Raw genomic sequence first — 20,100 nt, 5'->3', positions numbered from 1 at the left:
GCGTATGCAATTGGATAAGGATCAAAAATCTCTGCTGTGGCTTGTCGTCTCGGTGAAGGTCAAGAAATCTTATGGTCTTGAATGCTGAGCGCGCTAGAAATTTACACGGGCCTTGTAGATAAGACAATACCATTGTTGTTCTAGCACACTTTGGTCTGCTCTCTACTGCAGCGTTTATTAGAGCCCTTTAGGTTTGGGAAGAGGTTAATCAATGCCAACGCGCTATCCTAATGCCACTATGTATGATGAATGAGCACGACGCGAACATTCATGTGTCTTAGTGCTAAAGCTCTGCGTATACCCGCGATCATGTGGTGTCCCAGCGACGATCGGCGCGTGTAGTCACAGAAGCAAGCGGATACAGCGCCCTGCCAGCAAAAGCGCCGAACCCCAATTCCTTTAATCGCCAAACTCCAGTCGTGTTCGCGATATCTGGAACAGCGTACGCTATTTTGAGCACGACGAACACGTAAAATGTGCTGAACAGTCACGTTGAAGACGGAGACGGAACACGATCACTCCCGCCGCCAAATTGGCGTCGTCATTATACACCCAGCCAAAGTACGCCCCAAAATCATTGCTACCGGATTATTACGAGACGAGTGCGAATGGACCAGCGCTACAACTCAAACGCGCAGACACTGGAGAAACAAGGAAAGTGATGACGCTGGGGTCGGTCACCACCGGCAGTTCGGTGCGTGATTGGATGGACCCCCCGGGTTCCTGCAGCAGTCCCCGCCGGCTTCGGGCTGGCCCACCTCGCTCTTTGTGCTCTCCTGTTTGCATCAACACCAACGTGTTATCACCACTGACCTCAGTTCCACTGGAAATACATCATCCCAATACCGTTTGCATCTAACTCGTGCACATCGTCATTCACCCTGCCTTCCCTGCCAACGCAAGTCACATGCGAGATGGTCAGCCCCCAGAATCGCCGGATTGTTCGTGAGGAGTCCGAGAGCGAGAAGGAGAGTGTTGGAGCTCCTCAAATATCTCCTCGCAAACGACCGCTAGTTGTGGACGACTCCGATTCGGGATCTGACGACGTTTCACCCACAACAACACACAAAAGAGTGCGTCGTGTGGTCCTGGACGACGACGACGATGAAGAAGACAACGAGAGCGATCCGTCCAATCTTCCAGCTACATTTCAGCCACCAGAGAAGGGCAGAGATCACGAGTTACTTTTGAGCAGCCTTGCAGCAAGCCAGAAAGCATCCCCATCTCAGCTACCGACTCTACCTGCCGAAGTCGTTTTGACCGTCCTTGACAACGCCGACCCAGCGGACATCTTGGACCACCGGCTCGTATGCAAAGCCTTCAAAGACGTGATCGACACGTCTGTGCTTTATTATCACATCCAACGTGTGGAGTTGATCGGCTATCTCGGACCGAATGAAGGTCAACTCATGGAGCAACTCAATGCGCCGGATTACTGGGACTTGGCATTTGTCCACGCGACTTTCGAACGTCTAGACGAGCGCGTGGGCAGCCAAGCCGTATGGGATCCACAAAATGCGTACTTTCGCATCAAGGAGTCATGGTATGACACGTTTGTCCGCAGTGTCGGCGAGATTGAAGCCGACAATCCGTGGTGGCACCATACCGTACAATGTCTTGATTTACGAAAGCCATCTTCAGTGCACGGGCAGCTACGTTGGTGTGTCAAAGTAGGCCCAACGGTTGTGGATTTTGGCGTGGCAGACGAGCAAGACGTGGATATTGAACTGGCGGAGCGCGAAGACGAAGACACCATCATTGTCCGGGTTACGAATTGGAAGCGTATGCTGAAGAATGTCTTTCGAGAAGAACGAGCTCTGAACCTGTTACTCAAAGACACCGAGGAAGACGAATTTACATACAGCCATCTAGAGGACGGCCTTCGAGACATGCGACGTAAGCGCTATCGTTCGAAGTTGAATCCACGTAACAATAAGCACGGTAGAGACATTTGGAAGATGGACAACATGACCCCATTATGGGGCAAATACTCTTCGATGACAGTTATCCGGGACTACGAAGATGTGGAACTTGCCGAGCGCAATGCCGCTCAAACCCTCATGCTCTTGCGAAGAGAAGCTTCAATGTCATCTCGGGAACGAGATGCATTGTACACAATGAAAGAGGAAAGAGCTACAATGCACACGGAAGTGGCGGAGGTCGACGAGCAATTCAAGAAATGGCAGGAGAGCTTGCTCGGGTTACCAAATCTAAGCCTAGGTCGTATGGAAATCGATCATGACGTTGATCCCAATCCGATGACTTGGTCCAAGGAAGTCGTGGATCGCGAGAGCCAGAACCTGATAAGGTGGAAGGCTCAGAAGCAAACCATCGCGCATATCAAAGCCTACCTGGATGCTACGAACGCCGCGGCCACCTTAGCCGAGGACGACTTCGATGACGAAGACGAAGACTTCTGAGCATTCGCCATGCTTTGACGAAGCAACCATACCTCTGTCCACGGCAATGCCACCCTGTCGCTCTGCGTCCACACCCCACACTGGAATCTGTGCGGCTTAGCCTGTTCTGTATAGTGGCATACATCGACAAAAGTGCAGAATGGGTTGTCTGTTGATGCTGATCTTATGTCTGCGCCAAGCCGGCTCAAGTGTCCAGGTGGTGTTCGGCCCCACCTCTCGACAGCCACCAGGGAGGCCCTTTCCACCACGATATGCACGGCAATCCTTCCTAGACATTGCGCGAGCCCCGCGCGATAAGACCTGTTCGCATACCATGTACCATCAAATGGTGCTCTAGCGCATCTCTGCAGGCATATCTTGCCAAGATTGCAAACGCCGGATGAAGCTATGTCGACCGAGGATGGGGCGGAAAGTGCGGGCATCGCAGTAGCTTCTCTATATATAGTGAGGATGCTTGCCAATGATGCGGATCAGGCTCGGAGTATGGATACCGAGAGGTGAATGCAATCTAGAGCTTCTGCATGGTCTTGCCGATCATCTACTACGCTTGCTCCACGAGGTACTCATGGCCGATCTGCCATGAACATACTGCGCCGCCACCTTGCTTATCGCCAACATCCTCCATTGTTTCCAAGACAATCAGTGCCTAATACAAGGGCCTCGCATATGGCAGGTAATCTTTGCAGCATGACTGGCGAATAAGAACCAGTACGCCTGCACCACAAAGCTGCATCGATGTGGCGCTGTATGAGCTGAACCCCAAACGTGGGCATGGCGGCATAAGCTTACCATTTCTTGATAGCGGGCTGTCTGTGCTTATCACGCTTGGGAGGAGCGGCACTATACAGCGGCTGACCAAAGCGGAAATCCCTTATATATCCATAGATATCTAGGTTACTCAGACCTGAGCATTTCGCCGCATTGTGAAACACTGCGATTAGGGCTCATCTTCGGGTACTATATGCTTCAGCCTCAGCCTCAGCCTCGCGATGGCGTACCAGCAACTACCCAAATTACAGCACAACGTGGAAGTGACGCCGGTCAACGAGGACTACACTCCGCCTTCGTCCACCCTGCAAAACTATGAAGAGATACGAGACTTCGATTTCAGCCCCACGAGTCCACGTTCGACTGTTAAATCACCTTCTATCAAGAAGCATGTAACGCATTGGAGTTCGTCTACCAACAGCACGGCTGTGACGTCGTCAGAGGTATGTAGCACAAAGTCTGACAGCAAGGCTGGCGCGTCCCGTGCGCGGTCTTGGGCCTTCGAGATCATGGCTGTCGCAATCGGGCTGGGTGCTGTCGCCGCTATTGTCGGCGTGGTAGCCAAATACAATGGACACGCATTGCCAGACTGGCCTTATAGCATAACTTTGAACGCTCTCATTGCCCTGTTGGCTACTTTTGCAAACGCTGCAATGTCGGTTTGCCTGTCGAGTGGACTATCGCAGGCGAAATGGATCCGTTTCAAGCAGACATCGGCTCCATTGTCTGACATGGAGGCCTTCGATGACGCTAGTCGTGGTTCGTGGGGCTCTATCAAACTGCTGGCGACTGCCAGAGGAGGGTACATTTCTCAGCTCAAGACATGGTTGACAGATGACTGACGAATGCTCGATCAGATTTCTCGGGTCTTTCGGCGCTATCGTCGCTGTCATAGGTCTCGCCCTTGGACCTTTCGCGCAGCAGATCGCAACTTACAAAATTCGTAACGTGGAAAGTGACTTTGGCGCCATCATGCCTAGAGCCCTCAACTTCACCCCTGCGTTACCGGGTAACACCAGCACGAGTAAGTCCCATCAAGCGCATTTCGATATCATTCGTTGACGTAGGTTTCTAGCGGGTTTCGTGCCAATTCTCCCACTTAAAGCCGCAGTCTACAACGGCTTGTTCGCGGAGAACAATAGACCTGCTGCGTCACTACCATTCAAGTGCCAGAGTGGTACTTGCACCTGGGAACCCTTCGAGACGCTCGCTGTTTGCCATGAGTGCACAGACATCACTCCGCTCATGACGCGCTATTGTCCAGCTGAATTGGGCGCATCGCCAAACATGTCCTCATGCGGATGGCAAGTACCACAAGGAGCTCATCGTAAGTTTCACATGTGCAAACTACAGATTGGCGGGTACTTATTGCTTACACTGTTTTTTAGTCAACACGAGCTCCGATGTATTCAGTATGACATCCTTCATCCCGTCGGCGTATGGCGACATGCCCCACTCCACGATAATCCGACTCATCTTCATGGGTACAGAGCTTCAAGATACACCCAACGCTCTGAACCCTTGGGCGTCACAATGCAGCCTGCAAGCATGTGCAAATACGCTGTCCGCATCGGTCACAAACGGTACGCACCAAGAGAATGTCACGCACTCTGTTCTCAACCACACTGTCATCGACATGAGCTCCCCCGATCCTGCCGCCGACTATGGTGTTTACATCACTGGCAAGTCCGATGACACTGCGTACTTGCTCGGCATGGAAGCGCTTTTGAGCATACGCGGATGGTTTAGTGCAATCTTTACCAACGGTTCCGCCACCCGTACAACTAGCGATTTCACCCGAAGCGTCACAGACCCAGACCGTGCTGTAGTTGTCAATCTCACAGTTGGTATCTCATCAGGCGAGACTTTCTTCGACACGGATATTGTCACAGCGTTCTACTGGAACTACTACGAGTACGCCGACGGACTCAATATGCTTATGAGCGACTTGGCCGTATCTATGACAACCGCTTTTCGCGGCTTCAATGGCGCTGTGGATACGAACGGCAAGTCGATAACGGTAGAGTCCTATGTCCACATCCGGTGGGGTTTTGCTGTCTTACCGATCGCGGCTGTCGTGGCCACTCTGGTCTTCTTGCTCGCGACGATGACGATGACGCATACGTCTGGTACGCAAGTGTGGAAAAGCAGTGCGCTTGTGCCGTTATTACACGGCTTGGATCATCATACTAAGGAGAGGTTCGGTACTAAAGATAGTTTGCCAGCTCAGAAGAGACAGGCAAGAGCGGTAAAGGTCAAATTGTTTACTGATAATCGGGATAGCACAATGCTTGGAGCAGAGAAGGCTGCATGCTAGTTTGAAAGGCGATGGTGATCATGCTTCGATAAGCAAAACAACACCTCACTCAATACAATCTTTGGGTTATACCCTACTTTCGCGATCAATATCCTTGCTCTTTCTCCCCTCGCTACTGATGTCACTTTCTGTGTCGCTGAGCAATCCATTCCAAGCATCATCATCGACGCTATCCCTATCGTCTTCTCTCCCAACGTCCTTCTCTACCTTGACGTTTACGAACAACATCCATAATCCAATATCGTAGGTGATCCTACAGATACTCGTAGCCACGAAGGCCACCCAGAAGTTATCGCTACCGGAGAGGAAGCCTGTGATTGATGGCCCGACGCTCATAGCCAACGTGCGCAGCATACTAGTGATGCCCATGACACCCGTACGCTCTTCAGGCTTCACGACTGCTGCAATGAAAGCTGTACGCGGTGCTTGATCCATGCTATTGAGAGAAGCTCGGAATAGCAGTAGGCCTACTGTCCAACCGACTTTTGACGGTAATGGGATGAAGCCGCTGGCGATCGATGATGGGAGGTGAGTGAAGACCATGGTGTTGATGAGACCTATGCGTTTGGCCAATGGTCCGGCGAAGATAGCCCCAACTGCACAGAGAAACTGCGAAGCCGAGGTGATATCCCCAAGCGTTGACTTCGAGACGTGGAACTTTTGGTCGACGTAATAGTTCATCAAGGAGTAAGGCGTCATGCCGTCTGCTAGACTGTCAACAGCTAAGAGGATCCAGAGCTTGTACATGACGGATCGTGTACTCTGCGAGATCTGACTAAAGTAGCTTGCTTTCTTTTGCGATGGCGGATTCCTGACACCCGCTGGTCTTCCTACGTGCTCGCGGTCTTGGTCGAAACCGTCCGTGGTGCTGGGTGTCATCGCCTCCAGTAGCACTTCTTCCTCTTCGCCATGGTCCCCACCACGTCCTCGCTCTTGCATCTCCGCCCGCTTCTCACCTGCAGCCTCGCATCTGCTACTCAAACCCAGACAAAGGATGCTCCCAAGCACTCCGAAGGCTGCATAGCCCCAGAACAGGGCATGGTATGCCTTGGTCACATTACCGCTGCTCTTCTCGAGAGCATTTACCGTTCTCCCTGCGACTTCTGCGCCAATGGCCCCTGCCAATGTTGTCGCTGTGACATACCACGAGAGTACATCGCTTCTTGTTGTCTCGTCCGTTAGGCCACTCAACATGCTCTCCTCGACAGCCCTAAAAGGACCACAGTCAGCACCGGTGACAGAAATGATGCCGAACACCGCCGCAACCAAAAGAATGAAAAAGTTCTCCGACAGCGCAAATGCGACGCCTGAACAAGCCATCATCACACTGCCCATGAACAGAATCTTTCTCCTGCCTATTTTGTCCGCCACGAGAGTAAGCAGCAATGACAATAGGACATCTCCGAGCAATGTCAATGTCATGAAGACCCCAATCCTCGAATCCGGAAATTTGAGCGAGGAGAAGAAGAGGGCGAGAATCAGCGACGGAATGCCGGCCGTGAACATTCTCAACGATCGCAGTGTGATGATGATGTATGCATCTCGTCCAGTCGCGTTGAGTGATGTGATGCCGAGAAATCCAGCGATCCGCGATATCGCCGTCGGAGCCATGGTGGCAATGTTGGACTGTGCCGCGTGTTGGATCAGAGAACGCGAGTTGACGTTTCGTAAGAAGGCAAACTCAACGTCAACTGCTTATAGATGTCGAAAAGAAAAGATGAAGAGAAACGGAAAAGCACGGAAAAGATCTCATCCTACAAAAGACTGGTGACCACCCGCGTTGCTAGTGTGGGCGTTAAACCCGAGACGGGTTTAAGCTTGGAAGCTACATCTTGCCTGACTCACCTGTGGCGCTGCCTGCATACGCGCGACGCCATCAAACCGCGTTCTAGATCATTTTTGAGAGACCTTAACGGCGTTACTACCGACATTTGCTGTGCTGGTTTGGAGATGCTGCGCGGCCGAGTCTGCCCCGCGGTGAAAGTGGGGCCAGGTTTCGTCATCGCCAGGCTCCTGCGCTTTCGAGAGCGCGTCGCGTGCCTACAGCAACAGTGTTACCCACCCGATACGTGAAGTGAACGCATCTCAAACAAACAACATTTCGACAACGACGGATATTATTAGTCTTCGTAGGCTTGTGGGTTCGTACACGTAATCGAGGGAAATACTTTATTACAATGTCGCGTTTCACTATCGTCGCCGTGGGCAGTCGTTCCTCACGCGATTAGATGCTCACCTACGTCAAGTGAGGTGACATGGTGAGGGTGACTAGTGAAGGGGAGAGTAGAGCTTGATACAACAATACCTAGATAGGAAATCTGCTAGCCCAACGAGGCTTTGCAATTCCACTCCTTGGGCCACACCCAGACACTCCAGGGCTTTTGTTCTTTTTCTACCACCCCACCGAGCCTATGGCTACCACACGATCAGGAAAAGAATTCGACTCGAATTCCGGTATTCAACAACAGTACGCTCAGTCGGCTCACCACAAGCACAACTCAATCACCGACATGTCTCCCAAGGATATGTCATTCGCAAAGGCATTTGACGAGCTCTTACCACTCGAGATCAAGCAGATAATCTTCAAATGGGCAGCGAGCGACAACAGTAGCGACATTCAGATCAGGCTTTTGCACGATAACGAAGGCCAGCTTCATGCACCAGCTGTCGACCTCCTCACGAAATTGAAGGACCAGTACTCAGCCAAGGCGTATCATCAGGCCGTGGAGTATCTTACAGGATCAACGTTTCGGTGGACCTTCAGCAGCGATACACAGCCACATCGATACCTTCTCCGTGCTTTCCGAAATTCGGTCCCAATGGAAGTTCGACAGCAAATCAAGCATGCCTATCTGCCTCGGGTCACCGTGTATGGTCTCATCAATCCGGCGACTCAGTCCACAAGCTTCGAGCATCTACAAATGGTGAGCCCGTCCATACTGATGCCCTATTCTGATTACTTCACACGACTGGGAGCGATGACGACCTATGAAGAGCTCTTTATTGTTATGCGGATCAGGAACGACATTGCAGGAGGTATACAGCTGCTACCCATTACGCTTCCTTCGCTCAAGAAACTGGATCTCAGTCTTGACATCATCGACTGCTGGCGAAGAGACCCAGAACGAGCCATACGGGTTAGAGTGACTCGCTCTGAAGATTGGATGTATCTGCTTCAATGTTCACCGCTTCCAGCTGGGGTTGGAGCACTTGCAAACCTCGCAGGGATCGCCAACCTCGATATTCGCGTTATCTGGGATGACTTCCTTGACAAGAAACGGAATTTTGCAGGCACATACAGTGGGGAGATTGAGAAAAAGGCCCACGTCATATTTATGGAGGCGTTACGTTCAAGTCTTCCTGCTGCGAGGAGCATTGTCGGCCATTCAGACAGTTCTTTCGTCTGACCGGTAGCCTCTGCTTCACTTGGATGCATTGATCACGGCTTGGGGATCAGGTTTTCCTTCTGTAGCGCGTCACGTGGAATAATGGGGAATGGATCACTTGTATGGCCATCCCAGTTTTACGGACTGCAGGGCGAGATGCGAACGCTGCAACTGCTTAACGGCTGATTAGGGCGGTATGTGCTCTAGAATTTGGTTCAGCATTAAGCACCATCTAGGGCATAACTGCGACATCCCCGACAGCCTGCAATTTTGTTCCACTTCCTTGTCACCTGGGGACTCGAGTTAATGAAACATCAGCTAGCGACGAGGAAAAAACAACATGGTTCATTTTCATTTGAAGAGATGAGTGGCACAGCGAAGTATGTAGCTCTCCCCAAATGTTCGTAGATATTGGCCTATAACATACTCTGCGATATGCCAAACCGTCTCATCAAATGCAAGCCAACGTCCGGTCTGTGACTTCCCCTCAAATTCAGCTACCCGCCTAGTATCCGTACAAGTTAACACGCTCATTCGTCGACGCCTTAAGCCTCTGGTTCTCCTTGATGAGCATCACGCGAATCGCCCAGGCACAAGCGATCGACAACAGCGCGAATCCAGCAGATGCACCGAATCCGATTCCGTATCGAGGCTTGTCGGTGTCCGGCCAGAGGTAAGCGCCGTAGATGTATCCGATCTGGCCTCCGACGTTTGTCATTGCCAAAACGACAGCTTTCTTCTCTTTAGTCTGACTGAGGGTCGAAGATGCCCAACCGATGATGACGGAGTTGACGGAATACGCGCCCATGGGGAAGATGAAGCAGGCAACGTATCGACCCGCTGTGTTCATCGTGCTGGCAGCGATGACGAATCCGACAATGGCGACTAGTAGTCCACCAGTGATATGCCAGGTGCGCTCATGCATACGTCCTGAACTCCAGCCTGTAGCGATACCTGCCGCGCCGGCAAGCAGGAAGGGAGGGCAGGTCAGTAGAAGAGTAATCGTTGTGTTGAAACCGAGGGTCTTGATGACACTACCATCATCGTCAGCGAGATTTCTCGTGAGTATTAGAATGTACTCACGTTGGGAAGAAAGAGTTGAACGAGCAAGCACTGAGATGGAAGTTCTGCATGAGACAGAACAGCCACGTCCTCTTGTCGCGGCACGCTTGCCTAAGTCCCTCCATCATGCTGACAGGCTCGGTGGAATCGCCGACTCGGTCACGCTCCATACGTGCATGGGCGAGTTCGCGCTCGCGTGGGTTAAGCCAGCTCGTGGTAAGTGGGGTGTTGGGAAGCATGAAGAAACCCCAGATGGCGACCAATGCGGTTACGGCTCCTTCGCTATTAATACATTAGCGATATGTATATTCAGGCAATAGAAGGTGAACTTTCATGATAAATAGCCAACGCCAGCCTGAGATGCCTCGGGCGCCATCCAGTTGGAACACTCCGGCTGCGATCAATCCACTGAAGCCTGTGGCCAGAATCTGCGCACAGTATAGCAACGCGATACGTGTCGCAACTTCCTTCCTGGTGTAGAAGATCGAGAGCATGTACGTGGCTCCAGGGTAGAAGGGTGCCTCAGTAATACCCAGGAAGAATCGGCATGCGACCAGTCCGCCGAAGTTCTGAACCAGCGCTGTGCAAGCTGATACGATGGCCCAGATGAACATCCAACTGCTCATGTAGATACCGGGACGAATCCTAGTAATAAGCATGTTACTCGGAATTTGCATAAGCACATATCCCACGAAGAGACTGCAAGAAGGTTAGCCTGTCCGTCACTATTGCTCCTCGAGTATGAGCGAGTTTCCGTGTAATACTAACATGCTAACACAAGTGTTGAACTGGACGCCAGACATTCCTAAATCCTCTTCCAGATTGTTCAGCCGCGCTTGAGCGATGGCATTGCGATCAACGTAATTGAGGAAGTACATGACGCATAGTGTTGGCTACGATCACATTAGCAGTTTTCCTACGTCTGTATTCGCAATACGTACCATCAATCTCCAGTCAATCTTCCTGACGAGCGCAATCTCTTCTGGGTCTGTCTTCGCCTCTGCGCCGGTGTAGTCCACAGCACCAGCATGCTTATCCGGACCAAGCTCACTCTTGTCTTCCAAGTGCGCCACGATCGTGGGCTTCTCGTCTGTCGGCTCGACTACGGGTTGGCGTTTTGTGTCCATTTTGGCTGAAACTTTCGAGCGTCTCTCTCGAAAAGGTCAACAGGTAGAACGTGCCGGCATGCAGAGGGCATGCGCTTTCCTTTTGAATGCATGATGGGTGGCATGGTATGTTCACACGCATGTTCCAATCAACTGCTTGGCGTGGTATTGGCACAGGATCTCACCAAGACTTTTCCCCGCACCGTGCTACAATATAGCAAACATGCGCGCTCCGCTTGTTCAGCCACTAAGCTTGGCCTGCAGATCTTATCGTAATATACGGTCAGAATGAACACTATCCAAGACTTCTCGGTCGCATTTTTGACGCCGATCAGCAGATTGTGTGTGGGATTCCTGGTTCTAGGTTCGCAAGCGGCGCCCTTTGGCTGGGAATCTGGGGAAGAACTGGAGCCGACAACGTGCTTTTTGTGGAGAGATAGCGAACTATTGGCGGCGTCGTTGTGCGCTGTCGCATAATGTGTTCCGTTGGCGGCTGGCGATAAGTTCTCCAGCTGGGAGGTCATACCGGTCGGAAGCGGTGCAACGGTTGGCGGACGTCACGCGATCGCATATCCCCGTGGTTCGCGCGACTTGCTTTTGTCACGGTGCAGAACATCTGAGCTCCGAATGCGCGCAAACGTAGTATTCTGGTATATAGCCCATCAATCAACTGAACAACGTGCGTTACCTTACTCGTGTAGATGCCCCCGTCTATCCAGGACTCTAGGTGTCACCCCAATTACCCGGAGGTTGATAAGTCACCGTCCCATTCCGCTCCTAACAAATACGAGCGAACTTATACTCCACCTGCCCGTTTCTAATTGCCGGAAAGACGCCAGCGTCGATAAGTCGGAATGCATCCCATTCAGCCGCACCCTCCGTCTTGAAGTTCCACCAGAACCAGCCCTGAGTCTTGCTCTCGAAAGCGGCGATCTGGGCTTCAATGTAACGTCGGCTGTCGTCCTTGTAGGAGGCTGACCACCGTGATAGGTCGTTTTGCCAATCGCAAGATCCAATCCTGGAGCTGCCTGGGAGGGTTCCATCGTAGCGGGCGCCACGGTCGAAGCCGTTGAGGTACTTTGCGCAATCCCTAGTACACGTTAGTAGACGTCTTGTAAACTGTAAGAATGCGGACTGCTCACGTCATAGCCGATGTCCACTCGCCAACAAACGTCCATTTGTCCGCACCGCCGATAGTCTGAGAGTTACTGCAAGCGTAGCGTGCGTGGTCCGCGGGTGACATGCGGAGGAGATTGCTGTCAAACACTTGATATTCGTGGTGGTCAACCGCGACGTTCACCGCGTTCGCATCCGAAGGAGTGAGGAAGGCGTTCCACGTGTTCGGAGGCTTGAACCCGTCGTGAATGATGACTGGGGTGTCGGAAACCTCACGAACCTGACCGTAGCCATCGCGATAGAACTGCCTGGTCACGTCTTCGCTGATGCCAGTGTACAACGCGGGCTCGTTGAGCAGTTGGATACCGACAACGACGTCCTGATACTCTGTTCGAGCATACTTTTGCGAGATTGTCCGTAGAACTTGGACAGTCTGCTTTACGGTGTCGCCACGTTGCCATCCAGGGTAGTCCATTCGTTGGCCGGAGTTGTCGAATCCGTTTTGAGAGCCTGGTGCACCATGGAGGTCGATGATGATCTTCAGCCCTAGACTTCGAGACCAGTCGATGGCAGCGTCGATGTAGACACTCGCACCGCTGACGTAAGGTGTACCAAAAGTGTCGTATGCCCAGAACCCGATGGGGATACGAACGACATTGAAGCCTGACTGCTTGATCTTGTTGAAGTCGTGCCATGATACGAACGAGTCCCAGTGCTTGCGTAGGATACTTCCCGCCGCATCTCTACCAAGCTTCTCGCCCAATGTGTATTCGTCAACGATGTCCCTCTGCGGACGGCCTTGGTTCGCTCCATCAAAGATAGAAGGCGTAATCCAACTGCGTAGAGATAGTTAGCAACACAACTGGGTGGCGATTGGTGACGAAGACTCTCGGGAATACGTACGGTTCCAAGACCAACCATCCACCAATGTTAACACCACGAATCTTGTCAGACCCCCACTTGAAGTCGACACCGCGCTTCTCTCTTTAGATGGGTTAGCGGTTGCGTCATATGTGCGTTGGGACGAAAGGAGTGTCGAATGCGGAAGTGACTGCTCTATCGCCGGAAAAGGAAAGACGTTCTCTTCCGCATCGTCCGCGTGACTTACGTTGGAGCTGCAATCGCGGCGGCGCATAGCGATAACGCAGTAAGTGCACGACTGATAATCATGTTGTCGGGTAGTATTGTTGGAAATCAAGGGTAGCAGTACGAGCTCTGAAGATGCGGTGGCGCTCAATCCAAATAAGATGTGATGGTATGTCTGTAGATGGGACCAAGTGAGTGCATTTAACAAGTTGCCGAGCGAACACTGTGGATGCGGCCAAGGTGGAGTTTGCGCGCTTTCCTGGAGGCAGCGAACTCGATGGAGTCGCGACTGCTGTGTTATGGCCATGTGACGGATATCCTCTAGTCCGAACTGGGCATCTAAGTTGGTAAGCCCACGGGACTCCTGGGTTGTGATTGGTGTTGGACCCTTCGATCTAACTAGAAACGCAATCTGGGGGATTGTAGTGAACGTCTTCCCCCGGAGACGCGGATCGGGACAGAAAGCTACATGGATGACGACGCGGTCAGGAGGCGGGTTTGCTCAGCACGCCGAGGCGCATGTGACGCGTTTACACGAATGAACGACCTACATCGCACTCAGATTCTGGTAGCGATGAGCATTCTAAACTAGACGTCTTGTAGTGCATACTCGCACATGAAATGTGACTGCCGTGGAGAAGCCTGAAGTAGAAAAATTTGCCGTGGAGTGATCATCAGCCATGGTGAGATTTGTAGCGGTGTGGGTAGTTGCTTGAATCTGAAACACCTGATCAAGTTGGACCCCTTCTAACGCACCAAGCGGCCTGTGGGATGCGAGCCTAAAGCGTTCGGAGTAAAGTTAGTACCGTGTGTTAGTACTCAGAGAGGCTGTTCCTGACGATCTTGGAACCTAAGATGCGTGGCATGGACCATCTGACCCCAGATCTGCAGACTAATCTTTTGACAACCTATTACATCGTCGAAGGGGAATCGCAACACGCTCGCCTATCTCCATGCGTTGTTCCAGGCCGTCAGAGGGAACCTGTTGTCAAGCGGGGTTGCGGTGTTTGCTCCGCGCCTCCTATGTCTACTTCTCGGTGCATGACGTAGTGATGGCATTGTATAAGGCCCTCATTAGTTTTCGGAGGCCAATGAACTCTGTTGCTGCAACTGCACTGGCGGTGCAAATCTTGGAAAGAGAGTTGTAAAAGGGGTTTGATTGCACGCAGCATGCATCTCCCGGGTGAAGTGGCGATTGGACCTGGATGTGCAGTGATAGATTGGGGTGAGCGCCGGAGATGATGCAGGAGCAAATGCTATCGCCACATATGAAATGGAACCCTGTTTCGAAGACCCAATGAGGCGCTTGACAGCGAGATGCCGATGTAGCGATGCAGGCGGTGGCGAGCGGAGATGGACGTGTGGTGGAAGACAGGAGGGAGAGTGCGATCAAGGTGTGGCGTGGCGCCTCCCGGCCAGTTGCAGGGTCCAGGCGTCGGGCAACAACGGCAGTGGGGACGAAGCCGAGGCAATGACGCCATGTATCACGACTCACAACATGCAGAGTGCAACCGACTAGATGTCTGTGTATGCGGCCGATGTTCGGAGACACTATTCTATCGACCGTGCCTAGTTCTTTGCTAGCACCCATCCACCTAGCCAGAGAAAACCCGGGATGGCAGTGACAGCAGACAGCGCGCCTAAGACGCCCGCCATAGTCCCCCAGCCGCTGTCCTCCGCAAGAAACCCGGCCAACAGAGGTCCCGCCATGCAGCCGGCAGCGAACGCGGAGTTGTATAGTGCGTAAGCCTGCGCAAATGCACCGCCTTTGCCGAATCCTGGGCGTCCATCTGCGATCATCTTTCTTTCCTTGGCCTCAGCGACAGCCGATACCTCTGCCATGACCGGCGCGAACGTCATGCCCACAAAAAGCCCCGTGACCGCCAGTAACGCGCATAGCAGCACCTTGTCCTTCATTGTGTTCTCATCGACAAACCGGAGGCAGACGAGGGGAGGGCAACCCCCAAGAAAGCCCACGACAACCACATAGCGCCCTCCATATGTGTCACTCAACCAGCCCCACAACGGCGAGAGGAAACTCGGTATGACGATCGGAAGGAAAAGAAGCGCAGCGCCTGTCGAGGACCAGTTGAATGTGTTGGCGGCGTGGATCGCGAGGACAGAGTCGAAGGCCGTCAACAATGTTGCTTGAATGAGCGCACAGAATAGCGAAGCAAGCAAGCGTCGGGAATACAAGAGTGAAAGCACTGGAGGAAGGCGATCGCGCACACGTTGCCGAAGCGGACTTTCTTGTTGCGCTTCAGCAGACGCCGCGTCTCGCTGAGTTGTCGTCCTGGTAAGACCTAAGCTGTCGCTTCGACTTGCGATGGCGATGGAGCCTAATTCTTTGTCCTCTGAGGATGCGTCTCCCTCGCCAGATGAGCGTCCCATGACCGTTGCGTCCCATCTCGCAGCCACCTTCTTCTCCACGAGCAACAGTCTGAGGATCACATCCAAGCCGACTAATGCATAGCACATGCCGAAGACGGCATTATAACCAGCCTTGTCATAGACTATGCCACCGAGTAGAGGCGATATGAGCATTCCGATAGACATGCCTATGGTCAGCCACCCAGCAGCAGTTGCGAGTCGTTCCTGGGGAACCGTATCAGCCAACAAGGCCAGGCCAACGACCCATACCACAGCTGCCGAAGCCCCCTGCAGGAGCCTTCCGACAATCAAAGCTCCAGTCGAGTTACCAAGGTTCAGCAGGATTGTAGCTCCTAAGAGAACGAACAAGCCCATCAGAAGCGGAAAGCGACGCGTCGACCCGCGGTCCGCAAGCCATCCGCATATGGGCGAGAATGCAAGAAGAGCGGCGCCATATACGGCAACCAGTACCGAGACCCAGTACTGAACTTGGTCTTCCTCGACATGACTACGCGAACGTATTGCGAATGGGATGACGGGTACAATGACGCCGTACAGAAACATGTCCTTCTTGAATCAGCTCTTGTTCTGCACCTAGCTACACCCGCATTGAGGACTTACTGTAAAGACGGCCAAAGACACAGTCCCGATGATGAATGCATCCGAGCTTCTAGCTTTGAGCATAACTGGTGGCTTGGATCCATGCTGCGTCAATGACGACAGCCATGAGGAAATCGACATGCTGTTCTGTACTGCTATTGCTTGAGGCGTCGCAGAATCTATTTGTACAACAGTCCCCCTGTGAGGACCCGGAGCAGTACCACGGTTCTCATGCGGCCCCTCATCTAAACGATCGTCCATGGATGCGAAGATTGCGGTACGACGATCACGTCCACACCACGCAAAACTGTCCTCTCGACTCTATCACTGACTGTCAGCAATGCACATTGCTGCGATTCAAAAGATTCCGGGTCGGTGATGGACGATGCGATGCAGTATTCGTGGCGTATGTGTTGGTGCTCATGCAACGGCTCTCTTCGTGGCGTGATCCCAGCCTCGTTTTTGCCGCGGCCTTGACTAGCGTATTGCCTGCATGGCACCCCCCACCTCGAGACCTCTTCTCTACAAGCAAGACTCCAACTGTCTCGTCGCCCATATGGTGTCATTCAATTGCACTGCCGAATGGCCTTTACTTTTCCATGAACGAGTAATGTCCGGCCATGTGTGGAACATCGTGGCAGCCACGGGAGAGCCGTACCGCGCCACGTGCCTCAGCTGTGCGGAAGATAGATCATGCCGATGGAGAACGGACTGCACGGTCATTTGGTCCGGACCAATCTGTGAATGATTCCGATGCTTTTGCTGGTAAAGTGCCGACTCGTCTTGGAGCGCGTGTGAGGAGCCATGATGGACTGACCAGACTTTTTGGCAAGGCAAGCGCGTGTACATCGTATTGCGCAGCTGGCACGTGGCGTACCTGTTGCGACGTCTGGTACAAGACCTGCGTTCATGTCTCCAAACTGGATAGTGAGTGGATTCTCAAGATATGTACTGGAAGAGCTTGTACGTCGTTAGAATGCTAGGGTGGACGTACTGCGACATTTCGGTCTCAGCCTCGCCAAGTGGGCATCTCTTCCCATTATATATCGACCTCCCTCACTCGGCTCTGTCGGCATGCTAAACCTCGCAATATAATCCATGACATCACCGTTAGACTGTTTCTTTGCTTCTTTTTGGTCTCCTATCTGTATTGCCATCACAAGTCGCCGAACCTTTCCACCAACAGTCTTGCTTATTCCGTCGGCACGTCTTGGGAGCATGTACTTTGGCCTTACCCTTGTGAATGCGTGCATGTGTTTCAGATGGACAGCCTGCGAACTTCAAGTAGGGGGTATAATTAGACAGAATGCCATTACGGTGACTGAAAGGATGCATTGCGTCATAAGCTGGCTACCTCTCGGATTGGCTGGTCAAGCACTCCTATTCTTTCCTTAGTTGTCTCATACACATCGGACGTTTCCAGAAAGAAATATGGAAAGCGGCGCTCTGAAGTCGGGCGGTTTCGTGTGGTAACTACCGACTTCACTTTCTGCCGGTTCCATCAGTACCTGGCATTACCACCCGATATCATGTACGCTTGAGGATCAAATGCCCATCCCCGTCAACGAAGTACGAAAACGAATGACTGGTAAGACTACATTGTCGTAAGAACTTGCAGACTTGCGCTTTGATAATAACGTCGACTTCAGCGCGTATGTTCAGTTTACGCTCATATGAGGTGCGTCTCCGTGAAGGCCGGCCGAATTTGGTTACCATGCTGATGGACCCAGCTTCTATCCATCTTAACAAGCCATGCGATAGCTCTGCTACTCTACTTCACACCTCTTTCTTTGGGGCCCTTCGTTAGAAGGGGGCTTACCATCGTTATCTCATTGGCATTATAGGGGTTGTGAGTGACTCGTCGTTTACAGGTCATCGCAGTACCGTGGTTATTCACTTGAAACTCCACTATTACGTCATATTGTGGCAGCCTGGACCTCAACTCGCTTCTCCTATCTGAGACGAGAAGGACATTAACGCACAGACACAGGTGACCCTTGCTCACGCAGAGCCGCAGCAAACTGTCGCATACAGCAACTCGTCCACTAAACCCCGACGCTCAACACCCACGGCTCCTCCAAGATGGTACGATTCAACCCTGCCACGCCTGTTCTAAGCACATGCGCACATCCCGTACCGACCACTCTTACTTCCAGGCTCCCATCGCCGCAGCTCTGCCCATCATGCATGATAATTTCACAAACCCGAGAGATCGAGGCTGTACAGCAACAGTTTGACATGCGCGGTGGTCTTTTCCAGTCCAAAGAAGGCGGGAAAGGCGACCATGCGAGCCCTGGCCACAAGGCCGTCAGAAGGAACTGGCGCAGGGCAAAAATTGCACTAACCAATACTGTGGAGTTGTTCGAAGACTTACTCAACGACACAAGTGTGCCAGTCCAGGACCTGACCAAGCTGAGAGAAGCGCTCAATATTTGGAACTACAAGAAGGTCTTGCTGGGTAGAGTGCCGGGTCTAAGATACGTTGACGGTGCAGAAGAGGGAGAGCCGACCGAGTTGGAGAAGGAGGGTGCGCGTTTATTGATGGTATGGTTGAGGAAGGTGATCGAGAAAGAGATGGAAGAAGAGTGGAGAGACGAGTCAACATCATCCGTGTCCGCAACAGGATTGAACGAACCCCAGCAGGTGCTCACGATGCCGGAATCAACTGGATTGGATCCGTTAGTGGAAGCTTTGCGCAGTCAGCCACCGGAGTCTCAGTGGATCTCAGCACCAGAACCGGAATCGAAAGAAAGTTTAGACGCACATCCCGCAGCTACAGCAATAACTGCGACCCCGCTGGCATCCGAGCATAACTCCGCGGTCCCAAAATCGATCCTCAAGCGCCTACGCACTCGCACCATCCCAGGCAGCCAATCCGCCTCACCATCGCCTAAACGGGTCCGCACAACAGATTCGGTGACTATATCACCCGAGCACCATTATGTCGTCAACCCTTCGCCCTTCCAGCCGCTCTCTCGCACTGCAGTCGTGCTACCCCACGCCGACCACACACTTGCCGAAAACCATCGCCCGCGACCTAAGTTCCATCGTACAACTCCAGCCTACACACCTGGCGCATGGGCATCGGAGGCTTTCAGCGAAAAAGTGAATACTAGCTTCCTTAGCATGTCGCGCGAGGATATGGAGAAGCAGTACGATGAGGATTCAGCAGAACAAGAGCAGGAGCAGATGTTGGCGGATAAGCTGAAGGAGACGAGCAGAGGCTGGGTGGCGCTTTGGTGGGCGAACAAGGTTGCTCCGCACTTGGACCTGGAGAAGCTGAAGATGGAAATGTTGGCGCGAAGTGGAGAGACCAAAGTGAGGTAGACCACTGCACTTGGCTGTGGTGTGCGAGGGTGTGCGAAGCTCAAGGTCGTGATTGCCGCTACGAAACTAAGGATTCGACCTTCAGGAAAACACTAGGGTTTGAGACTACTTGGGTCGGGTGAGCATTCTGGGAACTGCTTGAGACGCTTGTATACCCCTAGACATGATGAGTACGGGCGCGCGGTATTGACCGGTTTCTGGGGATCCGGTGCGCCTTCCAAGGTCTGCTTTCTTTTCGTTTAGATGACCTGGGGAGCGAAGCCGCCTGGCATTCGTTTCACATGCGAAAGCTCATAAAGCTGTCGAAGGATCGCTGGTGATGGAAGCGACATTTGATTCCAAGCATGAGCGAGGGGGCGCCATAGCGCCGTGTTGGACGCAAAGCTGGGGCGAGGAGATGGGGCAACGCGTCGTCGCGTCAGGCGTTCCTGCCGTAGCGCGAACACCCCAGTCGGGAAGATCTCCGCAGCTACGTCACAATGGCTTTTCTAGAAACCTTAAATGTAAACACTTCCTCTCCATAACACATGCATCTCTATTGT

The 20,100-nt window shown here is 52.5% G+C and overlaps 8 protein-coding genes across 8 annotated transcripts; 4 read left to right on the top strand and 4 right to left on the bottom strand.

The window, feature by feature from the left end:
* Positions 1-914: 914 nt before the first annotated feature.
* On the top strand, positions 915-2,420 carry J4E83_006117 (uncharacterized protein; the record flags this gene model as incomplete). Its single annotated transcript, XM_049333032.1, has 1 exon — positions 915-2,420. The coding sequence occupies one exon, from the start codon at positions 915-917 to the stop codon at positions 2,418-2,420; it is 1,506 nt and encodes a 501-aa protein (XP_049187722.1).
* A 989-nt stretch (positions 2,421-3,409) lies between these two features.
* On the top strand, positions 3,410-5,505 carry J4E83_006116 (uncharacterized protein; the record flags this gene model as incomplete). The annotated part of the gene is made up of 4 exons (XM_049333031.1): positions 3,410-3,990; positions 4,046-4,212; positions 4,264-4,515; positions 4,577-5,505. 4 exons carry the CDS (start codon positions 3,410-3,412, stop codon positions 5,503-5,505), a joined length of 1,929 nt encoding a protein of 642 aa, XP_049187721.1.
* A 66-nt stretch (positions 5,506-5,571) lies between these two features.
* Positions 5,572-7,116, bottom strand: J4E83_006115 (uncharacterized protein; the record flags this gene model as incomplete). The annotated part of the gene is made up of 1 exon (XM_049333030.1): positions 5,572-7,116. The coding sequence occupies one exon, from the start codon at positions 7,114-7,116 to the stop codon at positions 5,572-5,574; it is 1,545 nt and encodes a 514-aa protein (XP_049187720.1).
* Positions 7,117-7,916: 800 nt separating this feature from the next.
* J4E83_006114 (uncharacterized protein) lies at positions 7,917-8,912 on the top strand (the record flags this gene model as incomplete). The annotated part of the gene is made up of 1 exon (XM_049333029.1): positions 7,917-8,912. The coding sequence occupies one exon, from the start codon at positions 7,917-7,919 to the stop codon at positions 8,910-8,912; it is 996 nt and encodes a 331-aa protein (XP_049187719.1).
* Positions 8,913-9,396: 484 nt separating this feature from the next.
* J4E83_006113 (uncharacterized protein) lies at positions 9,397-11,080 on the bottom strand (the record flags this gene model as incomplete). Its single annotated transcript, XM_049333028.1, has 5 exons — positions 9,397-9,925; positions 9,975-10,235; positions 10,341-10,652; positions 10,722-10,846; positions 10,895-11,080. The coding sequence occupies 5 exons, from the start codon at positions 11,078-11,080 to the stop codon at positions 9,397-9,399; spliced, it is 1,413 nt and encodes a 470-aa protein (XP_049187718.1).
* Positions 11,081-11,836: 756 nt separating this feature from the next.
* On the bottom strand, positions 11,837-13,345 carry J4E83_006112 (uncharacterized protein; the record flags this gene model as incomplete). Its single annotated transcript, XM_049333027.1, has 4 exons — positions 11,837-12,149; positions 12,202-13,011; positions 13,079-13,159; positions 13,284-13,345. The coding sequence occupies 4 exons, from the start codon at positions 13,343-13,345 to the stop codon at positions 11,837-11,839; spliced, it is 1,266 nt and encodes a 421-aa protein (XP_049187717.1).
* Positions 13,346-14,830: 1,485 nt separating this feature from the next.
* Positions 14,831-16,006, bottom strand: J4E83_006111 (uncharacterized protein; the record flags this gene model as incomplete). The annotated part of the gene is made up of 1 exon (XM_049333026.1): positions 14,831-16,006. One exon carries the CDS (start codon positions 16,004-16,006, stop codon positions 14,831-14,833), a length of 1,176 nt encoding a protein of 391 aa, XP_049187716.1.
* A 2,412-nt stretch (positions 16,007-18,418) lies between these two features.
* On the top strand, positions 18,419-19,558 carry J4E83_006110 (uncharacterized protein; the record flags this gene model as incomplete). Its single annotated transcript, XM_049333025.1, has 1 exon — positions 18,419-19,558. The coding sequence occupies one exon, from the start codon at positions 18,419-18,421 to the stop codon at positions 19,556-19,558; it is 1,140 nt and encodes a 379-aa protein (XP_049187715.1).
* Positions 19,559-20,100: the final 542 nt, after the last annotated feature.

This window comes from Alternaria metachromatica, assembly GCF_023757995.1.
Source record: "Alternaria metachromatica strain BMP 0045 chromosome Unknown scaffold_13, whole genome shotgun sequence".
NCBI lineage: Eukaryota > Fungi > Ascomycota > Dothideomycetes > Pleosporales > Pleosporaceae > Alternaria > Alternaria metachromatica.
The sequence above is the reverse complement of the archived record's forward strand: the minus strand, read 5'-3'. Positions and strand labels throughout refer to the sequence as shown.